Consider the following 18,496-nt stretch of genomic DNA (forward strand, 5'->3'; position numbering starts at 1 on the left):
TTGATACTATTTACAATAGAATAAAAAATAAAAAATATATGTCTAAATCCAACAGAAAAAGTGCAAGACCATTACAAAGAAACTTCTAGGAGTTTATTGAAAGATCGTAAAGGATTTATTTATGGAGAAATATACCACGTTCACATATTCTAAGGCTCAGTAATGTAAAGAAGTCAGTTCTCCCCAAACTGATGAATTTAATAGCAATAAAAAATTTTTTATTTTAATAAAAAATTATGTAGGTGAATCTTGACAGCCTACTTCTGTAACCTGTGTGGAGGTGTAGGGGTGCCAAGAACAGCTGAGTCATCTTCAAGGAAGAAAAACAAGCTCACAGGACTTGTCTGACATCCTACAAAGCTGTAGTAATGAAGACCTTGTGGCACTGGCCCAAGGCAGACAAAACGGTGGAGCTGAACGGAAGGTCCAGAGGTGCCAACACGCAACAGTGCCAGCCTGCAGGTGAGCAGGGGCGGGGCCGTTGGGCTCCTCACACCACGTGCAAGTCAGCTCCAGGAACGTTCAGGGCTGGAATGTATGAGCCACAGCAATGCTCCTAGAAGAAGAGGGCTTCACGACCTCAGGGTAAGGCCGCAAGCCATAGAAATGACCAACTGTCGAGGGAAAGCCTGACCTATCGGAGTTTATTAAAATTAAGGTGGCTTTACATCCAAAGACACCATAAAGGTGTGAAAAGGCAGATCACCAAGTGGGACACAGTGTTTCCACACAAATCAACTGAAAAAGGAGGAGAATCCAGAACAGATGGCTGTCACCCCTTCAAATCAGCAGAAAAGATGCGCAATTCTAAGGACGATCAGACAAAAGACGTGCTTTTCAGGACAGGAGCCCTAATTGGCCAACGCACGTCTGAATACAGGCCATTTTATTAGTAAATAGGAAAATGCAAACGAGCGCCATCACTCCCTCCAGAGGCAGACAAGAGGCCCTGTCAACACCAAGTATTGGCACAATGTGAGCAATGGCCGCGGTGTGGCCACGGTGTGACCACGGTCACAGTGCAGTCCCTCTGGCCACGCCTGCAGTGCCCGGTGCACCAGGTTTAATACCCGCCCCCCCGCCACCGCCAAGTTCACGTCCACTTGGAACCTGTGAATGTGACCTTATTTGCAGATGTAATCAAGGTAAGGTGAGGTCATACTAGAGGAGGGTGGGACCCGATCCAACAACTGGTGTCCTTTTAAGAGGGAAATCTGGACACAGTGACACCCTGAAGGAACACCGTGTGAAGCAGGGCAGAGATCGGAGTCACTCGTCTGTAAGCCGAGGAACGCCGAGGACTGCCAAGGGTTGTCAGAAGCTGGAAGGGACAGGAAGTTTCTTCCCTACAGGCTCTGAGAGCTCGGCCCTGCCGACGCCTTGGTTTTGGACTTCCGGCCTTCAGAAAAAACGTCTGCGGTTTAAGTCACCAAGTTTGCAGTACTTTGTTACAGTAGCTAATACGCCTACTTAGGTAGAAGCTGTGTGCGCCCTGGGGACGCTCACTCCTGGGAAGATGCCTGGGGAAAGTCGCACCGTGCATGACAGAGAAAACCTGGAAATTGCCCCCATGGACAGGCAAGTCGCTAAGCAGTAGGGCTGACAGACCTTGGGGCCAGATTGGACCTGGGGTGAGGATGGCGGGCCGGACTGGAGGTGGCCCCCAAGGGCCCTGCCAGCTCTGAAAGCACACGCTCATCGTGCCCGGCGCTGGCGACTCTGGGGGGCGGCCCGCACACGTGCTGATGCAACAGACATGCACTGAGCATCTGCTATGTGCCGGGCATGGCCCCAGGTGCAGGGGTGCACCAAGACCCCAGCCCCTGAGAGCTTACAATCCATGGGGACAGACAGGCAGGCAAAGAGGCTGTTAGTGCCAGGGGGACAGACAGACAGACAGACACACACACTGGGAACCCGGTGGGGGGTGGGCACAGCAGGTGCATGTGTCCTGGTGAGTTCAGGGAGACAGGTGCACCTGGGGCAGAGCAGGTGGGGGCGTGGCCCTGGCTGGGGTCACTCTCTTGGCCACTGCTGGGTGCCAGACCGTGCCAGCGGGGCTGCTCCATACCTGTGTACCTGCGCTCGGAGGCCAAGCCCAGGCCAGGCTCCCGGGCCACGTGTGGCCGGCTCCATCAGAAGCTTCAGAAAACAGCGCGAGGGCCCAGTGATTGCCGGCCCCTCCCGTCCGCGGCGCTTGGCGCCTACGCAAACCTCAAACTCAACGCCCCATTGGCGCCACACCCCACAGGGGAGACAGACGAAGGCTGTTACCCACCTGGTCCTGCTGCAGGACCCCCCACTCTCCCAACAACTGGCCGGGACCAGGATGGGGCCAGGGCACCCTGAACCCTGCTCTGAGCTCAGGCTGGACCAGAGGCCCCGGCCTGCCCTGGAGGACGCAGAGCAGGTAGCCCCAAGCAGACCCGGGACTCAGACGGACACGAGCACGGCGCTGTTACCTGATGGTCTGGGCAGCCGAAACTGAGCGCTCTCCACTGTCTTCACGCTCGGAAGAAGGGACGCAGTGGGCACACATTTAATAAGTTTGGATCCAAGTGTTTGTCTGATTCAGCCCTGGCGAGAGCAGAGCTCAGGGCCTTATTGTCTAGGTGCTGAAAGGTACAGGTGGGGGGCTCTATCTTCCCAAAACTCCCTGTGGCCGCACTTTACTTTCGCACTTCTCTCCGCCAGCCTCTTTTAGGGCACAGGCAAGGTGCAAGGAAGCACCTTTTCGTCTTTCAGTTTCAAGTCTTGCTGGAGAGCCATTCGTGGTGGCCCCGGAGCCAGGTGTGGCACGGCCAGGGGGCACCTCTCCCCTGGTGGATGAATGTCCAAGGGCGGAGACGCAAAGTCAAAGTTGGAGATGGGCGTCATCTGCTTCTTGGCTTTCCACACACCCACCCCTTCCACGAAGAGGTCGGACCCCGGGAAGGGGGGCAGCTCCACTGCAGGCTGGGGAGGGAAGGATGAGGTGAGGGGTGCTGGCTGGTTCTTTCCTGGCCTGCCGGTCAGGCGCAAGGCCTCAGGGAGAAGCCCCGGCCACACTTCCCGGCGGCTGGGCTGCCCACTGGGTCCCCCCACCAGGGGTGCCAGGTTGCAGGGTTTTGCTGCCTGGCCTGCAGGAGGGCTCCTTGGGGGAGCAGGCCCCTGGAAAGACCCCTGAAGGAAGGCTGGATCTTCACCCCAGGAGGACGGAGGACACTGCAGGTCGGAAAAGGAACAGCCTAGAGGGGCCTGGAGGCCATGGACATCCCGCCAGCCCAGCCAGAGGACCCCCTGCCAGGTGGCCACAGAGTTGGGGTTGGCTGGGGAGGAGAGATTGGAAAGCTGGATGGCAAAGGCCAGCTGGGCGAGATGCCCCCGGGGCGTGGGGAGGGGCCACCCCGAGGTGGCCGGCAGGAGAGGGACACCCCGCCCCCCTCACCTGTCTCCACAGCAGCTCGAAGTTGCCGACGTCGCAGTTTCGGTCGACCTTGCGGTCCACCACCACCTTGATGGTGTCCTCCTGCACCTGCGCGCAGAGCCGAGCCGTGACCGGCGTGGACGCGTGCATGGTGGGGCTAGAGTTGATCTCGATGAGCCAGGGCTTGAAGTCGGAGCCGAGGATGAAGTCGGCGCCGTACAGCTCGAAGCTGTTCTTCCGCGGGTCTACGTGGTCCTGGGCCACCTTCATGGTGTTGGTGACGGCCCTCTTCATGGACGGGTAGATGACGCTGCCCCACACGGCCCCGCGGCCCCTCTTCTGCAGGTACTCCTGGAACTCGGTGCTGGTCCACATGTTGTGATCCGGCAGCAGGGGGCTCCGGTCCTCGGCGTTCTTCAGGTGCTTCTGGATGGAGTTGTTGCACAGGTGGATGGAGCTGCGAGGCGAGGCCGCCCCGTCAGGGTCGGGGGGCGGGTGCGCAGGCTCCTCTCCTCCCAGCGGGCGCCCCGGGACCCCACCCTGAGGCCCCGCCCAGACCCCGCCCCGAGGCTCCGCCCCCGAGGCCCTGCCCCCGTGGGCCGTGACCCCGGCCCAGCACCTGCGGGAGGGGTTCTGACGGGCTCCCCGTTCTCCTAGTCCTCCTGGGCAACCTCAGGACAGCCCTCCCGTTCCGCCTGGGACCACCATGGGGTGGGGCGGGGAGGGCAGAGCAGAAGCCAGCCAGCCCGGGGCCGCCAACTAGGGGCCTCCGGCAGGTGCCACCCTCTGAGCCCGCTTCCCCACTTGTCCCTGGAGGAGAGCCGGAGCCCCCCAGGGCTAGAAGGACTCGCTAACTGAAATTTTCAATTAATTCGTTTATACGCTGGCATTGTTCTAAACAGGATTTAAATTGAATAGCATCTACTAGGAGATGATAAAATACGTGGGTCCTGTTCAAAGTCATTTTCATTTAAACGTGTCCCTGGGCCTGGGGATTTGCCATCTTATTCTGGGTGGTGAGACCGCACCTGTGACCATGAGAGAGCTGTACTCCCTAAGACAGTTACAAGAAACAAGATACAGGCATATGGAAGAGTTTTGGAAGCTGCAAACAGTGCTGTTAGGGAGCCGACACAGTTCAGAAACAATGGCAGAGAATCTCCTGTCAGCCTGGGGAGAGCGTTATGGTCCCGGATGGAGAAATGGCTCAGAGAGGGTAAGAGACCTGCCAGGCACTCAGCTCCCAGCTTGGCAGGGCCGGGCAGGCTGGAAGGGGCTCCGTGGGCTTCTCACTGCCCAGTCAGCCCAGGACCCCTCCTCCAGGCCCTCCCGGCCTGGTGGGAACAAATGTGCTCCTTGAGCTGCCGGCCGGGACCACTTGTCCCAGATGCCTGCTCCTGCCAGGTGTGACTCCAGGTGTCACCTGCCAGGTGTGACCCCAGGTGTGGTCACAGCCCCCAGCTTGAGCACAGTGGACCCCCTCAAGGTCTCTGTGAAGCAACCTTCAGTCCTCGTGATACTGACGGGCTCCCCTGTAGCCCCCGCCAAGATGTCTAGGCACCCAGCCGGGCACCCGTGTGTGGTCACAAAACAGAGCCACGGAGGCCCTCCATCTGGAAAGAGAGGTGGCAGCTGTTCTCTCAAGAGAACGGCACGTTCCCGAGACTTCGCTGGTGGGCTCTCGTCCTGACACCCACCCGGCCTGCCCGCTCTGGGACCCTGCTGGGGCTGGGTTCACCCACCCCAGGGCACCCACTCCTGCAGGTCTGAGCTGCTGCCCGGCACCCCCTGCACCCTGTATTGGGTACCGCTCTCGTCGTCTTCACCCCTCCTAACCCCGCACGGCTGGGGTCATCCTCAGAGGACCCCTCAGGCCACCCTCACGTCCCACACGCTGCCTCGTCGGGGAGCCGCCCCCCACCTCCCCAGACACTCCAGCAGCTTCCCCGCCTGCAGGATCCCCACCCAGGGCTCTGGGCGCTCACAAAGCGAAGGCCCTGCAGGGTCTACTGCAGGATTTGAGGGGCTGGTCCCCAGGAGCCTCCCCGAGGAGTCCTACCTGTCCCCTCCCTCCACATGCTGAGGGGACCGAGAGAACAAGCAGAGCTGCACCCCGAGCCCGGCCCGTGTGGTCAGCGGAGGGGCACGGCCGGCCACTCAGCCTTCCCAGCCGAGGGGCAGCAGCACCCACCGCAGAGGGTGCCTGGTGCCCACGAGCACATGGCAGACGGTGCTTCTGGATTTTCTGGAGAAGACGTACACCCCTGGGGGCGCAAGGCACTGGCTCTGATGGGCAGGGGGCCTGGGCCCGCCCCTTGCAGAGGGAGGTCCAGTAGCCTCCCCAGGCCCGAGCACGACACAGCACCCCACCGGGCACACGAGACCTGCCTCGTGCTCCGGGTGCTGGTGGGAGCCCACCCTCTATGGCAGCTAGCTGACCCCCACTGACCTGTCCAGATTGTCCAGGGAGAAGCGCTGCGTCGAAAAGCGCAGGTAGCTCTCCTTGTAGAACCAGATGGTCAGCGGGTTCCAGTCGGTGACCAGGAACCACTGCCGGATGTCAAACTTGGTGTCGTAGATGAGCAGCGGCGTCTCGATGTACTTCTGCACCACCCACTTGTTGCCCTTGGCGGGCGGTGGGTCTGTAGCCAGCTCCAGGATCTCCTCCACGTGGTTCAGGCACACTATGTCTGCAAGAGGCCACCGCTCAGCCCCCAGCCCCAGAACAACGCCTGCGGTCCTGCGCTGGGGGGCTGCGCAGGAAACGCTCTGCCCTCGGGGTCGAGGCCACAGCCAGGGCAGCCCTCCAGGCTCGCCCACCACAAGGGGCTTCAGAGAGGACTGAGAATGGGAAGGTCGGGGATGGGGACAGAGGCCCCGTGAGGAGGCAGCCAGCGAGCTGGGCACTGGCCCGAGTCCGGGGGGAGCAGGGAAGCAGGGCGGGCTCTTCAGCCTCAGGAAAGCAGCAGGCGGGGTGATGGGCTGCTCCACGGGCTCCAAGGGCTGGTGAGGCCTCACACTCAGGGCGACTGGCCAAGTGGGGGTGAACAGGGCGGGGATGGGGTGCACGGCTCTTCCCCCACGTCTGCACCCCTCCACTTTGCAGGAGGGTTTGCATGCCCCAAAGTTAAGCCGTGTGACTGGTGGTGACCAGTGACACGCGACCCAAAGTGACGTGCATTTCCCTGGGCTGCAGCATTTAATGTCACTGACAGACCCCCTCCCCAGCCCTCTCTTTCTCTGCCGTGACACCCCGGAAGCCTGAACTGTGTCACAAGACAGTGGGGGGACTCGCCATCCTCCCTGCCAACCTGCCTTGGACAAGCGTGAGGAGAGGCCGAGATGTGGGGCGGCCTGGCTCTCCTGGCCGGCACGGGGGGCGGGTGCCCCTTGTGAGGCCCAGGGGCCGTGACAGCGCGGGACACGAGGGAGCTTTCCTCACAGAACACAGGACCCCGCTCTTCAGTTACAGCAAGTGGAGACCTTGCCATCTTGAGACCAAAGTCCAGGAGGAAGCTGCAAGCCCCTGGGCCAAGAGCAGACGGGGGCACTGGGTTGGGGGTCAGGCGGTGGGAGCATAGCCAGTGACCAGGCACAATGGCGTGCACTCGGTTATGAACAGGTGGGTTTGAGGTGTCTGTGGAGCGTCCCCGGGGATGCAGTGTCGGCCGTGGGTGGAAGTTCTGGGCTCAGGAGAGAGCCCAGCGGGGGAGCACGGGCCCGGCCCAGGAGGGTGCTTGCTGAGAGCAGGCAGAAACTCGGGAAGGAGAACGTTTCAGGACAGCCTGAATGCAGGATGTTCACAAATTAATAAAGCTTTTAAAAAATCTCATAGAAAGCAACCACTTATGAATTCACAGCAACAGTAAAACCCCTCAAATAACTCAAGGGGCAAATAGAATATGCAAACGAAAGGTAAGGTCCATTTAGACACTCAGGAAAAAGAGAACATCATGTAACATAAACAAGAGGATGCAGGGAAGGCTGTATTCTGAGGACATTTCCATAGCCTGAAAGCTTCTACTGTTGCACGAGGATGTTTGGGAATAAATAAGCTTAGCATTTAAGTCAGCACCAAGCGCGAACAGGAAACTTGAAAAAATGCAACCAAAAGTTGGTTATTTGGAAACACTCATAAGTTGGAAAATCACCCTGAAATCCTGTTTTTAAATGAAGAACCCACAGTATTCACCATTTGGAATAAAGAAAAGGGCACGGTCACAGCCGTGACGCAAGGAGAAGTAGAAAACTGGGGTCTCGGGACAGAGCTCACAGGGCACTCAGGATGCGCCTGCAAGAGGCCAGTGCCTCTGGGGCTTTTATAACCGCCCTGGGCCCAGGCCCCCACTGCTGCTGGACGCGGAGTCCTCGCTCCATTGCAGCAGCTGGCGAGCAAAGCAAATACGAGAAGAAAACTACAGACAGTCTACCTGAGGACTAGAGACGGAACTTCCTAATGAATCCTAATTACTTAGCAAAACTTGGAAGAGCAGCCATGAACGCCAGGGTCCCTGGGACGCCCGCTCCCCGGGACCCACGAGTCCTGAGCCCCCCAGGGAGCCTGGCGCCCAGTCCCCCCGCCGCCACGGCTGTTTGTCCCCACAGGGCGCCCAGCTTGGGACTCACCTCGGCCCCGGGACTTGGCCGCGGGCTTTACGATCCAGATGTTCCGAAGCCCGTCGATCTCCGTCTGAGGGTTCACAGAGGTGATTTTCTTCAGCAGAGCTTGGCACTGCGAAAAGTAATTTCTGGAATTGGAGATGAACGCCTCGCCGCTACAAAGCAAGATCCAGAAAGCCCGTGAGGCTCTGAGGGCGGTGCCCAGGTGCCAGCAGATGGCCGCCCGAGGAAAGGGCGAGGGGCAGGCTCAGAACATCCTCCTGCCCGCCCGACGGGTGCCCGGGAACGTGGCCTGTAGGGTGGTGGGAACCCCCGATTTGAGGACACCCCGGGGCGCTGTGCCTGGGCCCAGTAAAGGTGCCGGGACATGAAGGCCAGGGTCCTTGTGCCGGACCCACGTCAGGGTGGCCCTTGCAGGCCCGTGTGGGAAAGCCGAGCTGCCCACGCCGGCAGCACCCAGGGTCCTGCAGCTGACGCGGGCGGGATGCCAGCTTAGTGTCCCGTGGGCTTGACAGCCAGAGTGGCTGGTGGCCACACGGTCACGGCAGCCGGGCCGCCCCGGGAAGCCACCGTAACTTAAGGGAATAAGGGAGGCAGACGGCACAGCTGTCTGCGGGCGTTCAGAGCTCGATGCTGGTGCGTACCTGAAGCCTGGGACCAGGAGACCCACCCCCGCCCGGGCCGCATCGCAACCCCACGCGAGGGTGGACTGCAGCAGAGGACACTGCGCTGGGCTCCAAGGCCACCTGCCACCAACTGCGGGGATGGCCCTGGCGTGGGGAAAAAGCCTTTTGGGACACGGACGTCTGTGCACAATGTTGTGTCCACCCTGCTGGGAAGGGGGGGCAACAGGGAGGGAGAAGCGATGAGTGGGGTCCCCTATGCTGGGGGAGAGGCCCCATACCGAGGAGCAGAGTTTGGGGCATGAGAAAGCAGGAGCCCACTTTGGTGCAGGGAACGTGGGTGACGGGTCAGACGGGGCCACGCCCCCTGGTTCTAACAGGACACACAGAAGGGGAGCCCCCGGAGCCCCCTGGCCCACCTTGGTGGTGCACACGCTCTACCTGACCCCAGGGAGAAGACAGGACCTGGCGGAAGCAGGTGAGTCCCGAGCTGTCTGTAACCCTCCCACCCGGCAGCAGAGACCGGGCCCAGATGCTGTGAGAAATGAGGCAGGTCCCCGAGAGCCCAGCCTGACGGCCAGGGGCAGAGCTGCCCAGGAGACCAGCAAATGCAATCTCGACTTGGGCTCAGGAAGAAGACAGGGGTTGATCTTCCCTCAGGGAAGGGTCCCCACTGTCTCCCCAGGATGTCCAAGCCCTTGCAGCGGCATCCGGGCAGGATGGAGTCCCCTGTGAGTTTGTGCATCTCAATAGGAAAACAGTCGCTTCCCCCTGGGGGTTAGAGGACGGACGGGAGGAGGCGGGACCCCAGCCTGGCCAAGCTCCCCATCCCAGACACCCTCATAATCGCCAGAGAACAAGCACTGTTCCCCCAGATGCTGATGACAAGAAAGGGACACAGCATCTGCCCTTCTGGTCCTGACGACACGCACACCACGCGTGGGGACCCCGGGCGCCTCAACAAGGAAGGAACGGGGACAGACCGAGCTAACCGCCCTCCGGTTCCCTAACGAGATCCCTAGCTCGGAAGGTGCCACCGCAGCCCTTGCGGGGTCTGCTGCTGCCACCCACTGGTTACACCTGGGACTTCGAGCCAAGGGCACAGCCCTGCGGGGAGAGCTGACCATTCTCGCACGTGCAGGTGCCACCCGGGTCCAGATGCAAACACTTCCAGCCCCTCAAAATGCTGCCCTGGAGACCACGTCGGCCAGACCCCTCTGCCTCTGCCGTGTCCTCCCCGCCCCTGTGTGGACGCCTCCAGGCACTGAGCTTCACACCGGGGGCTCGTTCAGTCAACGGAACGACGTGGAGAGCCACGTGTGGTGTTGCAGGCATCAGCAGCAAGTTCTTCACACCGCTGGTGGTTTCCAGATTACGAATGAAGACCCTCTGCAGATGTGTTTTCATTTCTCTTGGACAAACGCCCCAAGCGCGGCAGAGCTGGGTCGTAGGGTACGTAGATGCCTCAATTTATACGAAATGCCTGAGGCTTTTCTAGACAGGCTACACGGATTTCCAGACACCCCCGCCGCCCCCCCACCCAGCAGATTTAGGCTCCGGCCGCTCCACATCTCGGCTGACCTTTCAGCCGTTCTTGTGGGTGTGCAGTGGCGTCTCTGTGGTTTTAATTCACCCTTGAATTATGAATTCAGTGATGCTAAGTGTCTCTTCATGTGCTGATTGGCCGTTTGCTGTCTTCTTATGTGACATTTCCAATGGGATTTTTGTTTCTCTTACTGATTTATGGGCGTCCTTTAAACATCCTAGATCTGAGACCTCTGTTGGATATACGTGTTGTAAATATGTTCCTCCAGTTTGTGGCTTGTCTTTTCATTCTCTTTGTAGTGTTTTTTGATAAACAGAGTTCTTAATGTCAATAAAGTACAATTTATCAACTTTTAAGTTATGATTAGTGCTCTTAGAGAACTATTTAAGAAATTTTTTTTTTTTTTTTTTTTTTTTTTTTTGCGGTACGCGGGCCTCTCACTGTTGTGGCCTCTCCCGTCGCGGAGCACAGGCTCGGGACACGCAGGCTCAGCGGCCATGGCTCACGGGCCCAGCCACTCCACAGCATGTGGGATCTTCCCGGACCAGGGCACGAACCCGTGTCCCCTGCATCGGCAGGAGGACTCTCAACCACTGCGCCACCAGAGAAGCACCCTTGCATGGATTTTGATGGGGATTACAATGAATCTATAGATTAGTTTGGGAAAAACAAACATCTCTATACCACTGAGTCTTCTAATTCATGCATGTGGTTTTATACACGTACACACACATACACACAACACACACACATACTTATTGGGTCTTTAATTTCTCTGTATAATTTTATGATTTTCAGTTTAGGGTTTTCCTGGTATTTTGTTATATTTTTTCTGGATATTTGTAGGTTTTTGATGTTATTGTAAATTTCATTTTTAAAATTTCATTTTGTGATTGTTACAGTACACAGAAATACAGTGGACTTTTGTATATTGACCTGGTACCTAGTGATCTTGCTAAACTGACTTAATTATGATACTTTCTTTATGATTGTTAAAATTTTCTATGTGCACAATTAGGTCATCAGTAAGTAAAGAGTTTTATGTCTTCCTTTCTGATTTTTTGCCTTTTCTTTCTTTTTCTTGTACTATTAAACTCAACAGATTGTTCAGTCAATACTGACTAGACGTCATGATAGTGGGAATTTTTGTTTCATTCTGATTTCTAGGGGAACACTTTCAGTTCATGACCATTAAGAAATATATTAGCTTTAGGATTTTTGTAGATAAACTTTATCAAATTAAGGAGGTTTCTTTCTTTTCCTAGTTTGCTAAAAACAGCAACAAAACTTAACATGGACACATTGAATTCCATCAGTGTTTTGCATCTACTGAGATGCTCATACAGTTTTTCTTCTTTATTCTGTAAACACGATGAAGTTTACCAATTTACTTTTTTTTCCCAAAAATCTTATTGTGGTAAAATACACATAACATTAAATTTACTACCTTAAATATTTTTAAGTGTACAGTTTAGTGGCATAAAGTACACTCACGTTGTGCAAATATCACCACCGTCATCTTGTAAACTGAAACTCTGTACCCATTAACTCCTAGCCCCTGGCAACCACCATTCTTTCTGTCTCTGTAATTTTGATGACTCTGAGTACCTCATATGAGTGGAATCATACATTATTTATCTTTTTGTGTCTTGCTTATTTCACACATTATAATGTTCTCAAGGTCCATCCACGTTGTAGCATTTGACAGAACTTCCTTCCTTTTAAGGTTGTAGAATATGCCACTGATCAACTTTTGGATGTTAGACCGACCTTGAGTCCCTGGAACTCAAGACTGGAAATGACGAAATAAAATTGTTTTCTACAATGACATATCCTGTATGTAGAAAATTCTAAGGAACACACACACACACACACACACACACACTGCAAACTATTAGAACTAATAAATGAGTTCAGCAAAAATTCACAGTTACAAGATCAATATACAAAAATCAACTGCATTCCTATATGCTACCAACAAAAATCCTAAAATTAAAATTAAGAAATTAATTCCATTCATAATATTATTAAAAATAATAAAACATACAGGAATACATTTAGCAAGAGAAGTATAAATTTTGAACTCTGAAAACTATAAAACATTGTTGATACACATTTTAAAAGTCCTAAACAAGTGGAGAAGCATTCTATATCTATGGATTGGAAGACTCAGTATTATTAAAAACCAGAAAATACAACCCACAGAGACAGAAAAAGATTAGTGGCTGGAGAGGACTGGGGTTCTGAACAAAGAGTGACTGAAGATGGGAACAAGGGAATTTTATGGGGTGATGGACATGTCCTAATACTGGATTGTGGTTTTATACAACTTTGTGAATTTACTAAAAATCATTGAATTGTACATTTACAATTAATGGAGTCTATGGCATTCAAATTATAACTCAATAAATGTATATGGAAGAAGTGGAAACAACTGGATTCCTCCTGTATGATTACGAAGATTTATGGTGGCAAAGACTGTCCTGCTGTGAGTAGGCCAGTCTGTTTGCTGATCGAGGGGTTAGTTCCATTTCAGCTATATTAATGCTACTCTGATTTATGACAAGGCCGTACAGTGGGAAAAGAAATACTTTTCAATAAATTATAAGTCATTTCCAATATTCATATGGAAAAATACATCTTGATACCTACCTAACCCCATACACGAAAATCAACTCCAAAAGGGCATGTGTAAAAATATATGAAAGGTAAAATAATGAATATTTTAGAAGAAAACATAGGAGTATAAATTCATGACTTGGAAACAGCAGGGACTCTTTGAATAGTATTATAAAACATCAACCATGAAGAGAAACTAAGATAATTGGACTCCATTATGACTAAAGATTTTCACTCTATCAAAACACATCTTGAAGAGAATGAAAAAAAGCCACAGAATGGGAGACAATAGAAGGATGGGCAAGAAACTTGAACAGTGAATTCACAAAAGAACATATCCACATGGCTAATAAACATGAAAAGATGACAAACTGCACTAGTTACCAGGGCAATGGATCTAGAAGGATTCATACGTGAGAATAAATAGAAAATTTCTGGAAAAGGGAGTAAAGGGAATGGACTATTTCTACCATGAATTAAATCATAAATATACAGTAGTTAAAAATATACAGTACTATTACTAGGGTAAAAGATAGCAAGGTCAGTGGAAGAGAATATATAGTTTAGAATTAGACTCAAAGATATTAGAAAGACTGTCGTGATGATGATGAGAGATGAGACCAGTGTAAGAGACATGTGGGACACAGTCTAACATATGTGTAATTGGAATCCAGACAGAGTTAGAGGAAGAATGGGGCAGAGGCAATACCGGAAAAATAAATGGCCAAGAATTTTCCAAATTTGATGGGAAGCTCCAACTAACAGATAAAATAAGCCCCACAAACCCAAAGCCAGATAAATACAAAGAAAACTGCTCCTAAAAGCATTGTAACAAAACTGCCGAGAACCAAAGATAAAAAGAAGATCTTAAAGCACCCAGATAAAAAGACACTACCTTCAAAGAACACAAACAATACTACAGACGATTTGTAAATAAAAATTATGAAAGCCAGAAGATGATAGAACAATATATTAAAATGCAAAAGCAACAAAAACCTCTGCAAAGCTAGAATTTTATTCAGGTGAAAATATCTTTAAAAAATGAATGTAAGGGGGCTTCCCTGGTGGCGCAGTGGTTGAGAATCTGTCTGCCAATGCAGGGGACACAGGTTCGAGCCCTGGTCTGGGAAGATCCCACATGTCGCAGAGCAACTGGGCCCATGAGCCACAACTACTGAGCCTGTGCATCTGGAGCCTGTGCTCTGCAACAAGAGAGGCCGAGATAGTGAGAGGCCCACGCACCACGATGAAGAGGGGCCCCCGCTTGCCACAACTAGAGAAAGTCCTCGCACAGAAATGAAGACCCAACACAGCCATAAATAAATAAATAAATAAAAATTTAAAAAATGAATGTAAGGACTTCTGTGGTGGCGCAGTGGTTAAGAATCCACCTGCCAATGCAAGGGACACGGGTTCAAGCCCTGGTCCAGGAAGATTCCACATGGCATGGAGCAACTAAACCCATGTGCCACAACTACTGACTCCACGTGCCACAACTACTGAAGCCCACACACCTAGAGCCCGTGCTCCACAACAAGAGAAGTCACCGCGATGAAAAGCCCACGCACCGCAACGAAGAGTAGCCCCTGCTCACCTCAACTAGAGAAAGCCCGCGCAGCAGTGAAGACCCAATGCGGCCAAATAATTAATTAATTAATTTTAAAAAATGCTTAACTTTAAAAAAAATGTAAAATTCTACTTCTTCAGACAAAATAATCAGAGAGTTCTTAACCAACAGATTGTCACTAGAAGAAATACTGAAAGATGTTTTTTAGGATGAAAGAAAATAATAATGAAACTGCAGAAATGAATGAAGGTCCCTTAAAAAGGTTAATACGTAGGAAAATATAAAACTGCTGACTATTTAAAGCAATAATAAATACCTCACATGTAATTAAAACGTGTAGAAGGGAGGATTCTGGGAAGATGGCAGAATAGGAAGCACCAGGAATCTGTCTCCCCACCTAGACAACAATTGCACTGGCAGAATCTGATGCAACTGTTTTGGAACTCTGGAGTCTACTAAAGGTGTGCAACCTCCGAGGGAAGCCTTAGACAGTAAATCGAAGTTAATTTTGGTCAATACCAGTTCTTATTACCGTAGCAGCTCCCCGTCTCCCACCCCTGTGGCAGGCAGCTGTGCATGGGCTCTGGAGCAACTTGCACAGAGCTTGCAGGAGCCAGGGCATGGAAAAAAGAACCCTGTCCTCCAGACATTGGGGATCTGTGTTCTCGCTGATCACTGATTGCTCCTCCTGATGATAGAGGTACAGACAAATAAGACAGGCCGTCATTATTGCTGGACCTGCCCCTCAGTGTTATAAGCCCCACCCCCTCCAGCTGAAGAGCCTTCCAGGAGATTTAAAGGGCCAGCATCCTTCCCTCTCCTTCATTTTATTCTTCTTCCCTTTTGGAGAGCCAGACATTAAAAGACTAGGACATTTAAAAACAACTGCATATAAAGGGAAAATTAGAAAGTGATGGTGCATGCCCAGAGAAAGGCATAGAAAAGACCCAAGAAGACCTTAAATTTACACCTCAGGCACAGAGACAGACTACAGAAATCAAAAAACCAAAAACAATAAACAGAAACAATAACATGAAACAGCAAGCCCTGGAGAAGGAGGAGAACCTGATTTCCAGAGTTTCCAGCTCGCCATAACTAGAGAAAACCCACGCAGCAACAAAGACCCAACACAGCCAAAAATAAAATAAATTTATTTTAAAAAATTTAGCTGTAAAAAAAAGAAGTCCCTTCTTATCAGTTATTATTTTTAATGTAAGTGGACTAAACTCTCCAATCAAAAGACATAGATCTGCAGAATGAATTTAAAACACACAATCCAACCATATGCTGTCTAGAAGAGACTCACTTTAGATCTAAGACACAAATAGACTGAAAGTAAAAGGATGGAAAAGATATTCCATGCAAACAGTAACTAAAGAGAGGAGATGTGGCTATACTAATATCAGACAAAATAGATTTGCAGTCAAACAGGTTACCAGAGATAAAGAAGGACATAATATATTAATAAAGGTTACATCTTCTTCAGCAAGAAGACATAACGATTATAAAAAGTTATGCATCTAATGACAGACCATCAAAATACATGAAGTAGAAACTGACAGAATTGAAGGGAGAAACAGACAGTTCTACAATAACTGGAGACTTCAATACCCCACACTCTCAATAATGAATAAAAGAGCAAGACGGAAGATAAGGAAATAGATGACTTAACACAGTAAATCAACTAAATCTAACAGAAACACACAGAACACTCCACCCAACAACAACACACACATCGTTCTTAAGTGCACATGAGACATTCTCCAAGACAGACCATAAGTTAGGCCACAAATTAACTCTTAATAGGTTCTAAAAGATAGATATCATACGAAGTATCCTCTCTGATCACAACGAGATGAAGTTAGAAATCAATGACAGAAGTACAACTGGAAAATTCACAAATCTGTGGAAATTCAACAACACTTTCTTAAACAACCAATGGATAAAAGTAGACACCACAAGGGAAATTAGAAAATACTTAGAGATAGGAACTTCCCTGGTGGCACAGTGGATAAGAATCTACCTGCCATTGCAGGGGACATGAGTTCAAGCCCTGGTCTGGGAAGATTCCCACATGCCATGGAGCAACTAAGCCCGTGTGCCACAACTACTGAGCCTGCGTTCTGGAGCCTGAGAGCCACAACTACTGAGCCCGTGTCCACAACTACTGAAGCCCGTGCGCCTAGAGCCCCGGCTACGTGACAAGACAGGCCACCGCAATGAGAAGCCTGTGCACCGCAACGAAGACCCAGTGCAGCCAAAACTAACTAACTAAATAAATTTTAAAGAAAATACTTAGAGATAAATGAAAATTAAAACACAACATGTCAAAACTTATGGGATGTAATGAAAACAGTACCAAGGGGAAAATGTAGAGCTATAAAGGCTTACATTAAAAAATGAGAAAAATCTCAAACGAATAACCTAACTTTACAGCTTAAGAAACTAGAAAAAGAAGAACAAACTAAACCCAAAGCTAGCAGGAGGAAGGAAATAATAAAGATTAGAGCAGAATTAATCAAAATAGAAAAACAATAGAGAAAATGAATAAAACCAAAAGTTGGTTCATTGAAAAGATCAACAAAGTAGATGAACTTTTAGCTAGATGGACTAAGGAGAAAACAGAGAAAACTCAAGTTACTAAAATCAAAAATGATATTAGGGACATTACTACTGATTTTACAAAAATAAAAAAGATTATAAGAGAGTACTATGGACAGCTGTACACCAATAAACTGGATAACTTAGATGAAATACACAAATTTCCAGAAACACAAAACCTACCAAGACTAAATCATGAGGACACAGAAAATATGAATAGACCTATGGCAACTAAGGGGCTTGAATAAGTAATCAGAACTCTCCCAACAAAGAAATGCCCTAGATGTGATGGCTTTCCTGGTGAAATCTACCAAACATTTAAAGAAGAACTAATACAAGTCCTTCTCAAACTCTTCCCAAAAATTGAACAGCTAATAAATGAATTCAGCAAAGTAGCAGAATACGAAGTCACCACGCAAAAATCAGTTGCATTTCTATTTCTCTTCTTAATTCTGTGATTGTTTTATATATTCTGATGCGGTATTCACTACATCCAAGTCCAGATTGCTTTGATTCCTTTGATTGGATTCTTTTGTTATGAAATACCCTCTTTACGTCTATTAATACCTCAAATACAGTTGGAGATTTTAACTAGGCTCTCTCAGTATCTCAGAGAACAAGCAGGCGAAATAATCAGTAAGGATATAGATTTGAATCACTAACTTGACTTAATTGACACTTTTAATAACACACCACCTAGCAATGCAGATACACGTCGTATTCAAGTGTAAATGAAACAGTTACCAAAACAGATCAGTGCTGATCAGGGCTGAAAGCAAGTTCCGCCAAAATTCATGTTTATTTTTTATTCACAGTGAATATCTCTATACAAAAAAAGAACCTTGATCCTTATCTCTTATCTTACACAAAAGTTAAGATTAATTAATCATGAAAAGCTAAAAGTGAACGGAAGAACAGTAAAACATGTAGAAGAAATCATAGGGGAACATCTTCATGACCTTGAAGAGTCAAAGATTTCTTAACCAGCACTCGACCTACCATAATAGGGAAAAAATGAAAACCGTGGACCTCATCAAGAAATTCCACTGAAAGGTAAAAAGACAAGTCATGCACCGGGAGAAGGTAGGCTTAATGCACCTCTCCAACAAAGGACTTGGTGACGAAAATGTCGAGAACTCTTAGAAATCAACTTTATAAACAGAGAACCAACCTCTTTCTCTTTAATGATCAAAAGATTTGAATAAGCACTTCACGAGAGAACATAGCCAAATGGCCAGTAAGCATATGAAAGTATGTTCATCACCATCGGTCATCAGAGAAACGCAAACTAAGACCGCGATGAGACGACGAGGAAGGGAAAATGAAGAAGTGTGACAGTGCCGAGGGCTGTCCGCGGCGCGGGGAGTGGGGCGCGTGGACGCGTATCACGGCTGGCTTATGGAGGTGCACAGCCACTTTGGGAATTGGTTAAGACTGCTGGTATCCCACCTGCCCACCCACAGCAGAAGGAGTAAGGGCTCTGTGGTCTATGGAAAGGATGGGATTCCACACAG

At 50.3% G+C, this 18,496-nt stretch overlaps 1 protein-coding gene across 1 annotated transcript in view; it reads right to left on the reverse strand.

The window, feature by feature from the left end:
• TTLL8 (tubulin tyrosine ligase like 8) overlaps positions 1–18,496 on the reverse strand; it is a gene marked incomplete at its 3' end in the record, with an annotated part of 50,894 nt that overhangs the window by 15,190 nt on the left and 17,208 nt on the right. Inside the window, 7 exon segments of the mRNA XM_082850479.1 lie at positions 2,463–2,525; positions 2,528–2,670; positions 2,672–2,700; positions 2,704–2,955; positions 3,428–3,863; positions 5,856–6,096; positions 8,033–8,181. Of these exon segments, the coding sequence (XP_082706605.1) occupies positions 2,463–2,525; positions 2,528–2,670; positions 2,672–2,700; positions 2,704–2,955; positions 3,428–3,863; positions 5,856–6,096; positions 8,033–8,181 (1,313 nt within the window).

This window comes from Leucopleurus acutus (assembly GCF_964270905.1).
Source record: "Leucopleurus acutus genome assembly, chromosome: 11".
In the NCBI taxonomy this organism is placed as follows: Eukaryota; Metazoa; Chordata; class Mammalia; order Artiodactyla; family Delphinidae; genus Leucopleurus; species Leucopleurus acutus.